Below are 16,619 nucleotides of genomic sequence, written 5' to 3'. Positions count from 1 at the left end.
TTTTTTTTTTTTTTTTTTTTTTTTTTGACAAACAAGATACTTCATTAAAATAAACTAGGTTTCGATACAAAGGGAAGCTAAAGCGTTCTTTGCGAGAACATCAGCTAGGCGATTAAACTTTCTAGAGACATAAGAGAAACTACAGAAATCAAAGTGCGATAGGAGGGTTTGGGTATCATATAGAATCCCGTGGAGTTCCTTTGGGAAGGTCTTCCGATTGAGGGCTTGGACAAGTGTCTGCGAGTCTGAAGCGAATAAAACATTTTTGAAACCCGATTCAATGGCAACTCCCACCGCTGTGAGAGTTGCTATTGCTTCGGCCATCAGAGGGGATCGGGTGTTTGTTGCAGTCGAGGTTCCTTGGATCAAGGTGTTCTCCGATTGGTCTTTGAAGATCCATCCGTAACCTGTATGTCCGTTTTCTCTCCAAGCTGCATCCGTTGAGCAGGTGATTTGGTCCGATGATATCAAGGTTGGTCGCAATCTAGGTACCGTAGATCTAATCGGGTTATGAGTCTGCTGTATTTGAGTCTGTTGGGCTTCCTGCCATTCCTTTGCTCGGGAAATGGCTAAGGATAGAGAATCTTTAGGTTGGGGGTGATCTTGTTGAAGATGAGTCGATTGCGGGTTGTCCAAATAGTCCATAGGATCCAAGGTGAGAGTGGACCTAGAATGATTCCAGTATGTGGGAAGCAGAGAAGTTTACTCGTTGCAGAGAGGCCTGATTTGAAATTGACCACTTCCTCCGGTTTGAACTCATCCTTAAAGGGTGTCAGCTTCCAAATAGAAATGGTAATGGAAGAATAGATGGGTTACAGTTTCGGGTTGACGACAATGTGGACAGGCAACATTCGAGTTGATGCCTCGGCTTTGGAGGTTAGTACCAACTGGGAGATTATTTTGAGACGCTTTCCAAAGCAGGATTTTTAGCTTTGGTGAGCTTTTAAGGTTCCAGATTTCTTTTTTCCAGGGAAACGGAGAGTTTGGGGTTTGGTCACTGACTGGCAAATCTGATGTTTTGGTTGTATTTTTGATTGCAGGGCTTCATGGTATCCAGACTTTGCACTATAATTGCTATCAGGGGTTGGATGCCAAGCCCACACATCCGAACCTCCTTTTTTGCTTGGTTTTAGTTTGAGTATGGTCTCCTCTTACATTGGGAGGGTTTTGCGGATCGCTGGGATATTCCATTCCTTAGTCTGAGGTAAGAGAAGGTCAGCAACCCTCAAGTGTTGGTTTGCTTCTGTTGGAGGGCCAAAAGGGGCTACCGGGTGATCTAGTGAGAGCCATGGCGTTCTCTAGACAGGTAAATTCTCCCCTGTTCCCACTAGCTTCCCAATTTGTGTTTTTAATAGATCTCTTCCTATGCAGATGCTTCTCCAGCCGTGTGAAGCATGGTTTGGGGCATGACTCTCCAGGAACGAGGAGGATTTGCAATACTTCCCTAGGAGGATCTTCGCTAGCAAACAATTTGGTTGGGTGAGGATGCGCCAGCTAATCTTTGCTAAGAGAGCATTGTTGAAGGTTTGTAAATCCCGGAACCCTAGACCACCATCCTTAAAAGATTTAGTCATTTTATCCCAAGCGGTCCAACACATCTTCTTCTTATCAGGTTTCTCATCCCACCAGAATCGAGTTAAGGCAGATTGGATACGGCTGCAAAGGGAGTTTGGGAGTTTGAAACACGACATTGTGTAGGAAGGCATTGCACTAAGGACTGATTTCAAGAGTGTCAGTTTGCCAGCCGAGGATAGAAATCTGGAAGACCAACTCAGAGCTCGTTGTTTAACTCTATCCACAATCATGCTGAACATGTCCTTTTTCTTTCTCCCAAAGAGCTCAGGTAAGCCCAGGTATTTCCCTTGCCCCCTATATTGAAGATACCAAGTTCTTCTTTTACCCGTTCTTTGATGTCAATCTTTGTTTTGTGGGAGAACATGATAGAGGACTTGTCTTGGTTTATTTTCTGGCCAGATGCTGCCTCATACTTTTGCAGAATGAGTCTTAGCTGTTTGACAATATTTTTATCTGATTTACAGAAAAACATAGTGTCATCAGCAAAGAGGAGATGATTCACCCGTGGGCTACCTCTCGAAACTCGTATACCAGGTAACCTACCATGGAGTTGAGCCTTGTTGCATAAACTTGAGAGAACCTCACTACAGAGGATAAAGATATACAGTGATAAAGGATCGCCCTGCCTGATACCACATGTTGGTTGTACCCTTCCCTTTGCCTGGTCGTTGAGGAGGTAAGAGTAAGATACTGTTGTAATGCATTGCATGATACAGGTTATCCATTGGGAGTGGAAACCCATTCTGGTAAGGACGTCCTCTATAAAATTCCACTCTAATCTATCATATGCCTTGCTCATGTCTGTTTTGACAGCCATGTATACTTTCTCTTTTGCAGCAGATGATTTCAGGTAATGTAAAGCTTCGTGGGTAATGAGAACATTGTCTGTGATAGCTCGACCAGGTACAAAAGCTGATTAGTTCTGGGAGATACAGGTTTGTAAGATTGGTTGGAGTCGTTTTGAGATGATCTTTGCAATTATCTTGTAAAAGACCGAGCAGAGCACTATGGGACAGTAATCTGCAACTCGTTTTGGACTGGTGATCTTTGGAATCAATCTAACATGAGTGTGATTGATTTGCAGAGGAAGGGAGCCAGATATGAAACAAACTTTGGATTTCTGTTATCACCTTGTTATGGATTGTATCCCAGTTTGTTTGAAAGAAACTTGCTAAAAACCCATCAGGTCCCTGTGCTTTGTCTGGATGAATGTCAAAGCAGGCATTTTTGATTTCACTTGCGGATGGGATTTTTATAAGTTTCTCATTTGTTTCTTCTGAGATACAAGGTGATATTGCTTCCAGTAATACAGTGTTCCCAGTTCCTTCTTCAGAAGTAAAAAGTTCTTGGTAGTAGGAGGTAATGGTGTCAGCAATTTCATGATCTTCATATACTGCAAACCCTTGATTTGATTCGAGTACAGAAATGTTGTTAATGGCTTTACAGTTTTTTGTGGCAGCATGAAAATACCCTGAGTTTCTATCCCCAAGAGCTAACCAAAGTTGGCGGCTTCGTTGTTTCCAGAATTCCTCCTCTTTCCGGTAAGCATCAGATAGCTTTTGGTTCAGCTCATCTAGTAAACTTTTAGGACTCGAATCGGTAGACATGGTGATATAACTCTATAATTTACATATTTTTAGCATCCTTTTTTGTCCATATTTTGCATTGTTTATACCTTTAACTTAACATTTTTAGGTCATTAACTGTAAGAATTCACTTTTAGTCCATTTAGGGTGTTGCATTTTTGCAATTGCATATTTTGGATGAAAACAGGTGCTTAAGAGCCTAAAATAGGGAAAAACAAGGACAAACCCGAACATGTACCCGAAGGAGCCATCGAGCTGCAAGAACAGTCCGAACCCCAACACGATCGTGGAGGATCCAAGAGCTGGAAGAACAACCCAAAGATATACCCGAGGAGTAACCCGACCTTATCCTCGTGTACCCCATCGAGTAGACCCTCGGGCAGGACAGGGAAGCTAGATCAAAGGGGTTTCCATATATAAACCCCTCCACTTTTTCCTCGCAAACGAGCACGCCGCAGACCCTCTGACTAGAGAGTGAGAGCTTCTGTGAGAGAACTGAGCGACTCAAAACACTTTTCACCTTTTGTTAGATTTTATTTCATAACTTTTATCATTTCTTTAGATTTCTATCTTGTAGTTTTTATCTTCCACTCTATCGTTTAATACGATGCAATTTTCGTTCATATATGCTTTTGTGTTTCTTACTATGATTTCCGAGTAGTGTAGCAAAGTTTATAGGGATGGGATAGATGATTTTGTGTTCTTGATCGGTTAGGATGTCTTAGTTTGATTGTATATGTTTAATAGATTTCCTTCTAGATTGGTGTTCTTAATGCTGTCAACAAACCGAGAGGGTGAGATTAGATCTAAGGTGTTTTACTACCGAGAAGTGTAGATGAGATGCTTGAATCAACCAATGCTAGAGGTTTACTCACTTAGCCTAAGAGATTAGATGAGTAAGGGGTTTACTGACAATAATGAATCGGATCTTAATNTTTTACCACCGAGAGGTGTAGATGAGATGCTTGAATCAACCAATGCTAGAGGTTTACTCACTTAGCCTAAGAGATTAGATGAGTAAGGGGTTTACTGACAATAATGAATCGGATCTTAATGCCTGCTTGGTCATGTTTCTCCAACGAGAGTTGGGTAGGGGAGTGATCAAGGTTGATTGTTTCTATCACGAGAGTGTTTTAACAAGATTTTAGAGATTCATTGTCTAGGAAATATTTGCTTGAGGCATGTAAGACATCTGTACTGGTTGGGAATACTTAGGATTCGATTACCCCATCCTTATAAGCTTTCGTATCTTAATTGCTTGTATTTTTATTCATCACTCGATCTCTTACCCAAACAGGTACACAATCACCTGCTTCGAGTAACCCCTCAAGTTGTTCATACTTCATTTGCTTACTCGATCACCCCACCCGATCCTGTACTCGAATGCTTGCATCGACTGATTAGGTCGTGTGGTTCTTTGTTTATATTATTTTCTTTTATTATTTTAGGATTGTTAGACAAAACCATTAATTGCTTGGCTTGACTTGCATTGTTCTGATTGCATCGTTCCTGCTAGCATAAACAACCATTTAGATTGATAACCGTTTGTACTACGACTGCATAGGGAATTGATACCCTGGGTGAAAATCCGCTTATCACATGGCTTCCTCAATTTGATACTTGAGATCATTGATAGTTTGTTGGCTGTTAAGCTGTTGCTTTTTGGTCCAGGTAATGATAGCAGATCGGCAATGATGGAGACGCGTCTCAACATCCGCCTCAGGCTGAACATTCCATGCGTCTAAGATAAGCTTTTTCACCTCTGGTATATGTCTTAAACGTCGTTCATATCTAAACAGGCCTCTTTTTATTCTCTTAATAGGGTCAAAGGATGTAACAAGTGGTCGATGATCGGATCTTTCAAACCGGAGGTATTCACTCCGTCCCGACGGGTAAGCAAAAGTCCATTCACTATTGGCCATTTCCCTGTCCAGTCTACATTTGAAAAGGTGAGCGTAACGTTGTCCTCTCCATGACAGGAAGTTACCAGTATGCTGAAGATCAAAAAGATCACACGTGGACATGAGGGATCTTAGATCAGAAAAGGAGCCTTCCGGTCTGGGTGGGCCACCTGATTTTTCATTACCACTTATGATGTCATTGAAATTACCAGTTAAGAACCAGGGGTCAGGTCGAGAGCTAGATTGCTCCTTTAGTTTCTCCCAGACTTCTATCCTTTTGGTTCTATCCGGTTCACCATACACAAAGGTAGCATAGAAGTATCTCCCTTTAGCTTTAATTCTGGTATCAATTAAATTTTGACAAGAGTTTATGATCTCTACTTCCAAGGTTTGTTTCCAGAATAAAGCTAAACCTCCTGCCCCTGGAGCGTGTGGAGGAACCAGATGGTGGGAAGGATAGTCAAGCCATTGTAAAGTCTGCAGCACCTTCTCTGATTGGTTTTTGGTCTCCATGAGGAAAATAAGGTTAGGACAGACTTTTCTCTTTATGTCCTTTAGACGTTGGACTGTTATGGGATTCCCCAGCCCACAACAGTTCCAGCTTACCATTCTTAAGGACGAGGAGTCGGCGGATTCTGAAAATCCACCTTCTTCTTCCTACTTGATGGGAAGAGTCTCACTCGTGGTGATTGTGCAGGACCTGATTGATGTGAGGCCTCTCTATCTCTGATCTGAGTTCTGCCTTGATTTGTATCCGTACTAGGTGAGTGAGATCTGGGAAGAGGTAAGATAGAACCCGATGGGGTCTTTGTTGCCTTTTTGTAGTTTGCTTTTGGATTATCAGTCCTTAAGTCTCCCTTTGGTTCAGTCTGCTTTCTTGGAGAACTCCTTGTGAAGTTCCTTTATTGTGTTTTTGCGCCCAATAACACTTGGTTTCCTTGTGTTTTTTGTTTCTGTGCAGGTGGTCTACCCCTTCCTCTCTTGCTAGGTTCTCCAACATCTAGTTTCTGTGTAGGGGAAACTCTTCTTGAAGCATCATGATGGAGGTGATCAGGGTTGGTTGCGGTAGGGTGTGGACTTATGAGGGATGCGTTAACCAGGTTAGCAGCCATGATTGAGTTAGCTGTTTGCTCCATTAGGTTTTCTGTTTCACCTTGAATAACTCGCATACGTCTTACTGCACTCTTAGTCGGATCAGGACAGGCCATGTATTGAACCGTTACTTCGCGCAGGTCGCTTAACACTTGTTCTCTAGAGTGGAGCTCTGTATTGGGTGCAACAGTCCCCTGAGTTGGTATTATAGGTCGGGGCTGGTTCAAAGTTGGTGGTGTTGTTTGTGGTTCCGGGCTCACAACAATTCTTTCTAGAGGTGGTCGTCTCGCTCTTGAGGAGACTGAGGGTTCACCCTGGGGTTCAGCCGACGAGTTTGACTTTTCCCTCTATTGAAGGTTGTATGTTGGGGAGGAGGTAGAGGGGGGATCCTCTGTCGATACGAAAGAGATCCCTCCGGTCTGGAGAAAGACCTTGAAAGTGTTCGAGGGAAAGGAAGTCGCATGTAACCACTTCTGTGTTCTCGGGGAGTATGCCTTTGATCAAAAGAGGGAGCAGGGCATTGAGTCATGTACTCATAACTTCGTTTTCGGGTTTCAGATCTTTGTTGTTGTGAGGGAACTCTCTCGACACCGTGGGTTGTGCGTTGATGTTTAGGCGGTAAGAAGTTGTCCTGTGGTGTATAGTAATTCCTTGAGATGGAGTTGAGGGTTTCTCGGGATGGAGTTCTGTTTGTTTGCTTCAACGGTTCCTTTCTTGTGTCTTTCAGGCCAGGGCAGTGGTATTTATCATGAGAGAGCCGCAGACAGTGTGTGCAGTGATTTTTCAGGTTCTTATACTCTAAGTAGAGTAGAGCTTCACTACCATCCGAGAACTCTATGATAGTTTCTTTTGTTATGGGTTCCAGCCCATTGATGAGAACCTTTAGTTGGATAGATGAGTTGGAGATGTTCATGTCTAGGATATCACCAAGGGCCTCTCCAATAGATTGAACTATCTTTTTTTTCCAGTAGTGCTTCGGTAGGCCTTGGACTTCGATCCAGAATGGGATCATGGATGGGAGAGATGGTGAGATGATTGGTTCCCACCGTTGGGAGTATTACCATCCATTGGTCAAAATGGTAAGGTCGGTTAGCTAGAACTTGGTGAAGATCTTCCTCGAGTTCAAATTTAAATTGAAAAATGCCCTGTCCTAGATCAGCACCAGTTGCTTTACCTCGCATGTTCCATCGATTCAGAAGGAAAGGGAAAATAGCCCATATTCTCTATCCTGCAGGGTTTGAGAGTCTTCCTAACAAGGTAAGGGAGTTTTCTAGTATCAGATCTGAAGTATCAAGTTCAGGGGCTTTGATCCTCTTTCTAGGAGTATCCCTTTTATGTGATGAGGTATACGGTTCGCCATGGTTATTAGGATTCAAGGGGAACGAAAAAGCAGAGCAATCTTGGAGCAGGTTAAGGTAGCATGAACACTCGGTTTTAAATGATGGTGGAAACATGAGAGAACCGGAGCAAAACAAGGTAAGTAAGGGGCAGTAAATGCAGTTTGAGAGTTAAGCTAATACCAGTTTAGCAGGGGATTGAATGCTTGCTGATTTTTGGTTGATGTGGTTTGAGATCCAGCTTGAAGCGCATGAAGAACAGCCATTCAAGAGAAGAGGAGGGGGAAAAACTGCTGGATAAAGCCAGTGTCCAGCTCTTATTGGTGGAATTGGGTGGATAAGATCTGGACAATAAGCTTCATCCTAGGCCTCGGTTATTGTACCTGAGAGAATTTTAAAACTTGTACGGACACTATTTCATGGATTACATTTATTTTTAAAGAAAAAATATAAAAAAATCATTTTCAAAAAAGCAAATAAATTTCAATTTATATTTCAATTTCTGAATAATAATTACCCTAAAATAAGTATTTAAAACTCTAAAATTTAATAATTACAATTGGTTGATTATATTGTATTACTATATATTTATGCAAAATTAAATATTAATAAATAGTTTTTTAATTTACTCACTATGAACAAATCTTCTATTGCAGAAGAAAATAAATTATATGTAAAAAATGTGAGAAAAGCACAAAATTTAGTTATGTTCTTATCCAAAAAATCTGGACGATAAAAACTGTCTATTAATTAATTATTTAAAAGATAACAGTGATGGGACATAAAAGATTTTACGAATAGAGACGAGATGAAACAGGATGGGATATGACAAAACGGAATGGGAAGAGATGTCTTTGTCATTCTAAAATAGTCCAAACTAAAACCAAATTAAAATATGATATTTGGATTTAACACCTTTAAACATATCGCGATCGCTTAAAAACTGCAAAACGATCATCTTATATTTGTTATTGTGCAAAGGATTAACGATGTCTAAACAACGTATTTATCTAAATATATTTTAACATTTACCATGTTAGTAAACCAAATATACTACTCATCACTATTTAAAATTTCAAATTCATAAAAAACACATAAACCAAAATATTTTATACATTCAAAATATACATAAATTAATTACAACATGTGTCATCCTGTTCTGTAGCACCTAGTTAGTCAGTATTTTAATACTTGCCAACGTTTTTGATAAAAAGTTTCTAAATCGTGTGGAAAAATTATAAATAACATAAGAAAATCGAATCTGACCAGATTGACAGATTATATAACAAAAAAGGGAAAATCACGTTTTAAACTTTCAAAGTGTCACTGAGTAGTACTTTAAACCTCGAGAGAATTTCACTAACACTATAAACCTTTAAAATGACTTTACTAACACTTTAAACCTTTAAAATGATTTTACTAACACTTTAAACCTTCAAACTAACTTTCATTTTTTGTAACGCTATAAAAAAATAACGGAATAATAATATCGTCAACGTGAAATAGTTAAACTGTGTTGGTTTTAATTTAAATTTTAATTAGTATTAGTTTTATAAATAAATAAAAAATAAAAAAATAAATTTTTGTTCATCTTCATTGTTGACAAAACTTTTACGACGTTACTCTTCACATTATTAATCCTTTTAATAAATGCATCTTTACTGGATTCTGATTCAAATCGATTGACTTCTCATTGGAAACAAATGAAGCTTTTAAATATGTTGTCGTATTTAATTTACATTTGTCAAATGTTTTAACCTTACCTCTGATTCTTCATTTTTTTTTTACTTTGATGAATTTTTTTTATCAATCCTAATAAATAGTTAAATTAATTAAATAAGTATTTAAATCAAACCAGCATAGTTTAACTATTTCACGTTGATGGATATTACTGTTCCGTCATCTTTCATGGCGGTGCAAACATAAAAGTTAGTTTTAATGTTTAAAGTGTTAGTGAAATTATTTTAAAGGTTTATAGTGTTAGTGAAAAAATTTCAAGGTTTAAAGTGCTACTCAATGACACTTTGAAGGTTTAAAATGTGATTTTCTCTAAAAAAAAATATTAACTTTGCTATTTCTGTTAATTGGAGATTCTATTTCTGTTAATTATTTTCTTTTCTTTTATTTGTGCTTTTTTTTTTTCTAAATTTCCTTCCTTTTTACTTTGTTTCCTTTTTCTTATCTTCTAAAATCATAAATCGAATCATTTTAACAATCTTCTCTAATATCACACTTACTAATCCATCTTAGTCTGATTTGTTACTATACAATGAACTTAAACATTCATTCAGCATTTAGTGTGAATTGCAATTATGTTTGACTTTTATGCTCCACAAATGCTCTCAAATCTCAAAAAAAAAGAGAAATAGTCCATTTATTTACGGAAAATAGATCTTTTTCTTTATTAGTCAACCACTCAACGTCAAAAGAAGAAAGAAATCTCTATTTACCCTTTTTTCAAACAAATCAAGCCTATAAATATACAAACATCTAGAGAGAATTATATCATAAACTAACTTTAGATTCGTAGATTTTTGATAAAATTGACTAAGATACGACAATGGCGTCCTTTGTCTTTGTGATATCTCTTCTTCTTCTCTCTCTTTCTTCGGCTGTTTTCTCCGATGACGCGTCTTTCCAGAAACTTCCTGTGCCCGGAATGAGGTCAGGCCCTGAATCTTTCGCCTTTGATCCCACCGGCAAAGGTTTCTACACCGGTGTCTCCGGTGGTAAAATCCTCAAGTATACTCCCGAGAATGGTTTTGTTGATTTTGCCCAGATGACGAAATCCTCGTAAGTTTCTCCTTCCTAGTTTCTTGGGATCTCTCAAAGTCTCAATGATTAAAAACTTTGTTGATCTGATTTTGCTTCTTGTTCAAGGAATCTTTTTTTTTTCTTTAATAAAATATAAATTGTCATCTAATGTTTTTAAGACGTGTTTGTATATATATGATCATGTCTGAAATGTTTTATATTGTAAGCTCAGTGATTTTATTAGACAAGAGAAATAACCTTGTCCGAATTTATATCCTTTGTCATGACAAGACAAGAACTGTCATTGACATTTTTAATCGTTATATATTCAATTGCTTTGATTACGTTTAGGAACTCGAAATGGTGCAACGGAGCATTAGGAACCGCTTTCGCCGGAAAGTGCGGTCGACCATCTGGAATAGCCTTAAACAGCAAAACAGGTGATCTTTACGTCGCCGATGCTCCGTTGGGTCTTCACGTTATCTCTCCCGCCGGAGGTTTGGCCACCAAGATCGCCGACAGTCTTGACGGAAAGCCCTTCAAGTTTCTCGACGGTCTTGACGTTGATCCCACCACCGGCGTCGTCTACTTTACTTCCTTCAGCTCCAAGTTTGGCCCACGGTAACGTGTTTTATTCCCTTTCCGTAAATACATACTTATGAACGAGTTATGATAGACAAGTTACAAATATAAAGCTACAAGTTATGTAACTAATTAATAATAGTATCGCTTACTAAATAATTGTTGGTTATGCAATGCAGCGAAGTCTTAATAGCAGTAGGATTAAAAGACGCGAGCGGAAAGCTCTTCAAATACGACCCAGCGACCAAAACCGTGACTCAGTTAATGGAAGGTCTAAGTGGCGCGGCTGGTTGCGCTGTGAGCTCAGATGGTTCGTTCGTTTTGGTCAGCGAGTTCATAAAGAGTAACATCAAGAGATATTGGATTACAGGACCCAAAGCTGGAACTTCCGAAGACTTCTCAAACCTTGTCTCGAACCCCGACAACATCAGGAGGTCAGCTTCTACCGGTAATTTCTGGGTCGCCTCCGTCGTGAACAAGGTTGTCGTGCCTACCGACCCTAAGGCGGTCAAGATAGACTCCAATGGACAAGTGCTTCAGACCATTTCTCTCAACAATGAGTTTGGAAATACTTTGCTTAGTGAAGTCAACGAGCTCAACGGCCATCTCTATATCGGAACTCTTACCGGATCTTTCGCCGGAATCATGAAACTTTAAATTTTGGTTATTTGTCATAACGTTGTTTGGTGATTACCATTTTTGTAATCATCTTAAAATGTCTCTAATTAGACCTTAGTTAAGGTATAATAATATGGGTGATGACACATTTATTTCTATGTTCTTAAGCTCTTCTTGTCTCCAAATATGACCTTATTGCCTTTTACTTAACAAATACGCCAAACAGAAACAAAGATATGATCTAGAATTTGAAATGCATACACGTAATATACATTGACTTTTTTATACACGTTACATACACACATCGTTGTACCTACCAATAAAGTAATATACTAGAATGCGGCCAGGTTTTATTGGTACATACATTCATATTGACCATTTCAATTTCATTAAATTCAAAGGTGTGAATGGTGTGATTTTTAAAATTGATGTGCGGTGAGACGGTTTATTTTGCACCATCACCATTTATAAAATACTCCCTTTGTCCCACAAAGATTGATGTTTTGGGATAAGTAAACTTCAAAAAGTAATCATTGAAAATATTTAAAATTTTGAATTGTTATTGGTTTAAAATTAAATAATATCTCTTTAGTCAAAGAAAAAAAAAATATATTTAAATTCAGTAATCATTGTTTTCTTAAAATGTGTAAGATCTTATAAACATCAATCTTTTAGGGATAGAAGAAGTATATATGTATAGGTTATATTCAGGCAAAATATAGGAAAAAAAAATTTACATTTTTTTTTTGTTGGTAAAGGACATCTTTTGTTATCATTTCAATCAATTGCTCTTAAGATAATGTGTATCTTTTCATCATTAATTTTCTTTTAATCAATCATAAAATTAACATGATTTAGGCCTATTAATTCATTTCTTGATATTTAAATTGTACTAATTTTAGTTTGATTTCTTTCCATCTCTCTATAAATACTGTCTCATCTTTTAGAAATACAAAAGAAGAAATCTTAATTGGAAGGACAAATTAAAAGTACAAAAATAAATCTATAAATATCCATAGGGATAACACAAGTTGATAACAAAACACACAAACCAAAGAAACAATATGAGGTCGTTTGTCTCCGTGAGTTCTCTTCTTCTTCTTCTCTCATTTTCTTCGTCTGTTCTCTCAGTTAATCAATCTTTTCAAAAACTTCCGGTACCGGGAAACAGGACAGGACCTGAAGCTTTCGCTTTTGATTCCACCAGAAAAGGATTCTACACCGGAGTCTCCGGTGGTAAAATCCTCAAGTGGCTTCCAGGAAAAGGTTATGTCGATTTTGCTCAGATCACCGACTCTTCGTAAGTTTCCCAAGATCATAATCATGCATGCTTCTTTGTTTTTTTTTTCTTTATGATTGGAGTTTTATCTTTTCAAAAAGTTTGATACGGAGCTTTTTTCGTTACTAATTAAATCAGTAACAACGTTAATTTTTCATTTTTTTTTACTTTGTTTTTGGTAAATAACCTTAACATTTCATGTCATATAATAAGAAAACGAATTAAAAATAAAACTCGAAATCAGATCTGCCACGAGATAAACATTGAGAAAAAGTTGTTGTCAAATACGAACGTCAGAGTCAATCATGTTATGATCCCCGATTCAGATCTGATACGATACACATTGAGAAAACTTTGTTGTCAATGCACGAACTTCAGTGTCGATCATGTTATGGTCTTAGATTTCGTGAACTATAGAACTTACTAATCAGAAATAAATGCAGCCTCATTTTCTTTTTTTGGTGGGCTGCTGCAACCTACTTTTAATTAATACATACATCCAATAAGGCCATTTTACCTCCTTGTTAAACTATTTATTTGTACATTAATATACATATAATAATATGCATAAATTTATTAATATATACTCCCTCTGTATCATAATAGATGATGTTTTAGGATTTTTACATGAATCAAGAAAAATATTTATTATTTAACAATAAGTGTATTATTTATTTATAATAATATATTTTTATAATTATTAACCAATAGTATTTCATCAAACTCTTAAATTTTCATTTAATGATTCTTGAACTTTGCAATTTCTTAGCATTAATTGATAAAAATATATAGAAAATCATCTATTCTGATACAAAATAAAATCCTACAACATCATCTATTCTGATACAGAGGGAGTATATCATTGACAAAAAAATATAGTAATCAACTAGAGATTAAATATGTTCTTTTATTTTTTAGTAATCAGAGATGATTCAGGTTTTTACCACCAAAATCCTTTTGTCTGATTCCTAAACTATAGAAACTATGGACAAAAGTTCTGTAATTTGCCAGTTACATATCCCTAAAAGAAATACACACTCCATGATGATTGGCCTACGTTAGCAAAACAAAGTGTCGTTTACGGTATAACAAAGATTAAATCTTCCTAAACACACGCCTCTCTGAGTAAAAGTCAAACTAACATTTAACATATATATGCATTGTTGTCTAATATGTATGGAGCTACACAAATATCAACATCATATTATGTTTGCGTTTAACTATTATCAAAATTGATTTGACTTATTTCAGAAAGTCGTCTTTGTGCGACGGAGCACTTGGAACCGTTAACGCCGAAAAATGTGGCCGACCGGCGGGAATAGCTTTCAACGGGAAAACAGGTGATCTTTACGTTGCCGATGCTCCGTTGGGTCTCCACGTCATCTCTCGCCGTGGCGGTTTGGCCAAGAAGATCGCCGACAGTGTTAACGGCAAGCCTTTCTTGTTTCTCGACGGTCTCGACATCGATCCCACTACCGGTGTCGTCTATTTCACTTCCTTCAGCTCAACATTTGGCCCTCGGTATAGTTTTATTTTTTCCTCTATATCTAAATATAATTACACTTATCATCACATATATAGTAGATTAACAAAATAAATATATTTTCAATAGAAAAATTCATATAAATAAATATAAATATTAAATACACTTATCATATACATAAGTTAATAACTGCCACTTTATGTCCTAACTCCTAATGTACATAATATATTGCTCATTTGAATCGGTTAATAAAAAAAAGTTTTTTTTATCTTAATTATACTAATTGTATTGGTTATGAATGATGCATATCTACAGCGATGTGTTGAAAGCAGTGGCAACAAAAGACTCGACAGGGAAGCTTTTCAAATACGATCCATCGAAAAAGGTCGTGACTGTATTGATGGAGGGTCTAAGTGGCTCAGCCGGATGTGCGGTTAGCTCAGACGGTTCGTTCGTGCTGGTTAGTCAGTTCACAAAAAGTAACATCAAGAGGTATTGGATTAAAGGATCTAAAGCTGGTACTTCAGAAGACTTCACCAACTCGGTCTCGAGCCCTGACAATATCAAGAGGATAGGTTCTTCTGGAAACTTTTGGGTTGCTTCGGTCGTGAACTCAGCCACGGGACCCACAAACCCTTCGGCGGTTAAGGTTAGTTCTGATGGTAAAGTGCTTCAGACCATTCCCCTTAAAGATAAGTTTGGAGATACTTTGGTCAGCGAGGTTAACGAATTCAAAGGAAAGCTTTATATCGGCGCTCTGTTTGGTCCTTTTGCCGGGATTCTTAAGGTTTAAAGTGTGTGACATTAGTTTGGGTTTTAGAAATCAAGTGATTGTGTCGAAAGAAAGTCTTGACGGATCAATAATGTACGTCAATATATTGATTCTGTTCAAATAAAGTTGATTTTTTAAAAAGATGGTTACAAATTTCAAGAAATAAAGTAGTTTTTTTTATATTAAAAAAAATTGTTGTTTTGTGCATCACGGTTGGATCATTCATGTATAGGCCAACTACCTACAAAAGAAATGTTCACAATTCATTTTATTTGAAAAAATCTTATAAAATTTTTGGATAAAAATCATATATACATGTTACGTTTGTTGGATACACAATTCATGAATTCAATCATAAATATTAAACAAATATATATTCTTTATCGAAAAATTAACAATAATAATCTTTATTTCTGCATGGTCAATCGGACGACTCCGCACTTCCGCTACTTCATTCACATGCAGTAAATTGATGAAACATTTTTTTTTAATATTAATCAACTGCTCCTTTTTCATCAGTCTATTTTTAATCAATCTTAAAATTAACATAATTTAGGTGTATTTCGTTCTATATATATATGCAAATTACTAATATTATTTTGATTTTTTTTCATCTATACATCTGTTTGGATCAACTTTGGATATACTTGAATAGTGTGAATACAATTAAAAAAAATAAAATAAAAGGACGTTTAAAAAAACATACTAAAATCAAATCTATAAGTAAGTATACATGCGAATTAGAGGACTCATTGTAATAATAATAAGAGAGATGGTAACAAAAACACAACCAAGAAACATTATGACTTCGTTTGTCTCCCTGGTTTCTCTTTTCTTCGGCGGTTTTCCAAGTCTTTTCAGAAACTCGCAGTGCCGGCGGAAGGAGGTCGATCATGTTATGATCTTCGGTTACAGTGCTTCAGACCATTCCCCTAAAAAGACAAGTTTGGGGATACTTTGGTTGATGAAGTTAACGAATACAAAAGAGTCAAAGATGTCATAAAAGATATGATTACAAATTATAGTATGACAGTGTGAACGTTTAATTAAGAAATAGGTTCAGAGGAAAATAACATTAAAAACGACTTTTTTTCTTACTTATATTTTGATTAGCTGGAAAGTTGGTCGAGTTCACGTGAGAAAGAGACAAAGAAATAGACGCAATTTCCTTAGAAACAACGAATAGCTAATTTAAAAAATAGTGGATATCATAGAGAAAAGACAAAAATCTTGTGACTCTTAAGTCAAAACAGCTGCATCTAAACTAATCAAGAACTGGTCGATAACCACCATCAACCAATCGGTTGAGATTTAATCAAACCATATGCGAGTATAAAAAAACCCTGAAATTAGTATTACTATGTTTCATGTGATGCATCAACGAAACAGAATGTTGCAAACACAAAGAGTCTTCATCTTCTGCTGTTTGCTAATTCTCTTCTCATCTCATTCCCTTGTCTCCGCTCTCCAAACCTTCCAGAAGATTCCGCTGCCACCTCAAATAACTGGACCCGAAGCTTTCGCATTCGATCCTCAGGGTGGAGGACCTTATACCGGAGTCTCCGGAGGCAAGATCCTGAAATACCAAGGACCAACACTTGGCTTTACAGAGTTTGCTTATATTTTACCAATCGCGTATG

General features: G+C 37.1%; 3 protein-coding genes across 3 annotated transcripts in view; all 3 read left to right on the top strand.

Moving 5' to 3' along the window:
* LOC104713028 (protein STRICTOSIDINE SYNTHASE-LIKE 12) lies at positions 9,995–11,603 on the top strand. The gene is made up of 3 exons (XM_010430059.2): positions 9,995–10,284; positions 10,597–10,866; positions 11,007–11,603. The coding sequence occupies exons 1-3, from the start codon at positions 10,052–10,054 to the stop codon at positions 11,482–11,484; spliced, it is 981 nt and encodes a 326-aa protein (XP_010428361.1). The 5' UTR covers positions 9,995–10,051; the 3' UTR covers positions 11,485–11,603.
* On the top strand, positions 12,444–15,215 carry LOC104713027 (protein STRICTOSIDINE SYNTHASE-LIKE 11). The gene is made up of 3 exons (XM_019230350.1): positions 12,444–12,745; positions 13,976–14,245; positions 14,523–15,215. The coding sequence occupies exons 1-3, from the start codon at positions 12,510–12,512 to the stop codon at positions 14,998–15,000; spliced, it is 984 nt and encodes a 327-aa protein (XP_019085895.1). The 5' UTR covers positions 12,444–12,509; the 3' UTR covers positions 15,001–15,215.
* LOC104713025 (protein STRICTOSIDINE SYNTHASE-LIKE 11-like) overlaps positions 16,223–16,619 on the top strand; it is a 4,797-nt gene continuing 4,400 nt past the window's right edge. The window contains exon 1 of the mRNA XM_010430058.2: positions 16,223–16,614. Within this exon, the coding sequence (XP_010428360.1) occupies positions 16,340–16,614 (275 nt within the window). The 5' untranslated portion in view covers positions 16,223–16,339. The remainder of the gene's footprint in view (positions 16,615–16,619) is intronic.

This window comes from Camelina sativa, chromosome 9, assembly GCF_000633955.1.
Source record: "Camelina sativa cultivar DH55 chromosome 9, Cs, whole genome shotgun sequence".
Lineage (NCBI taxonomy): Eukaryota > Viridiplantae > Streptophyta > Magnoliopsida > Brassicales > Brassicaceae > Camelina > Camelina sativa.
This window is presented reverse-complemented; position numbering and strand designations above follow the sequence as displayed.

Excerpts from the sequence above, each read along its gene's own strand:
- LOC104713027 (XM_019230350.1), top strand. The coding sequence starts at position 12,510 with ATGAGGTCGTTTGTCTCCGTGAGTTCTCTTCTTCTTCTTCTCTCATTT. Across the intron at positions 12,746-13,975 it reads GCTCAGATCACCGACTCTTC|AAAGTCGTCTTTGTGCGACG; the intron begins GTAAGTTTCCCA and ends GACTTATTTCAG. Across the intron at positions 14,246-14,522 it reads AGCTCAACATTTGGCCCTCG|CGATGTGTTGAAAGCAGTGG; the intron begins GTATAGTTTTAT and ends GCATATCTACAG.
- LOC104713028 (XM_010430059.2), top strand. The coding sequence starts at position 10,052 with ATGGCGTCCTTTGTCTTTGTGATATCTCTTCTTCTTCTCTCTCTTTCT. Across the intron at positions 10,285-10,596 it reads GCCCAGATGACGAAATCCTC|GAACTCGAAATGGTGCAACG; the intron begins GTAAGTTTCTCC and ends GATTACGTTTAG. Across the intron at positions 10,867-11,006 it reads AGCTCCAAGTTTGGCCCACG|CGAAGTCTTAATAGCAGTAG; the intron begins GTAACGTGTTTT and ends TATGCAATGCAG.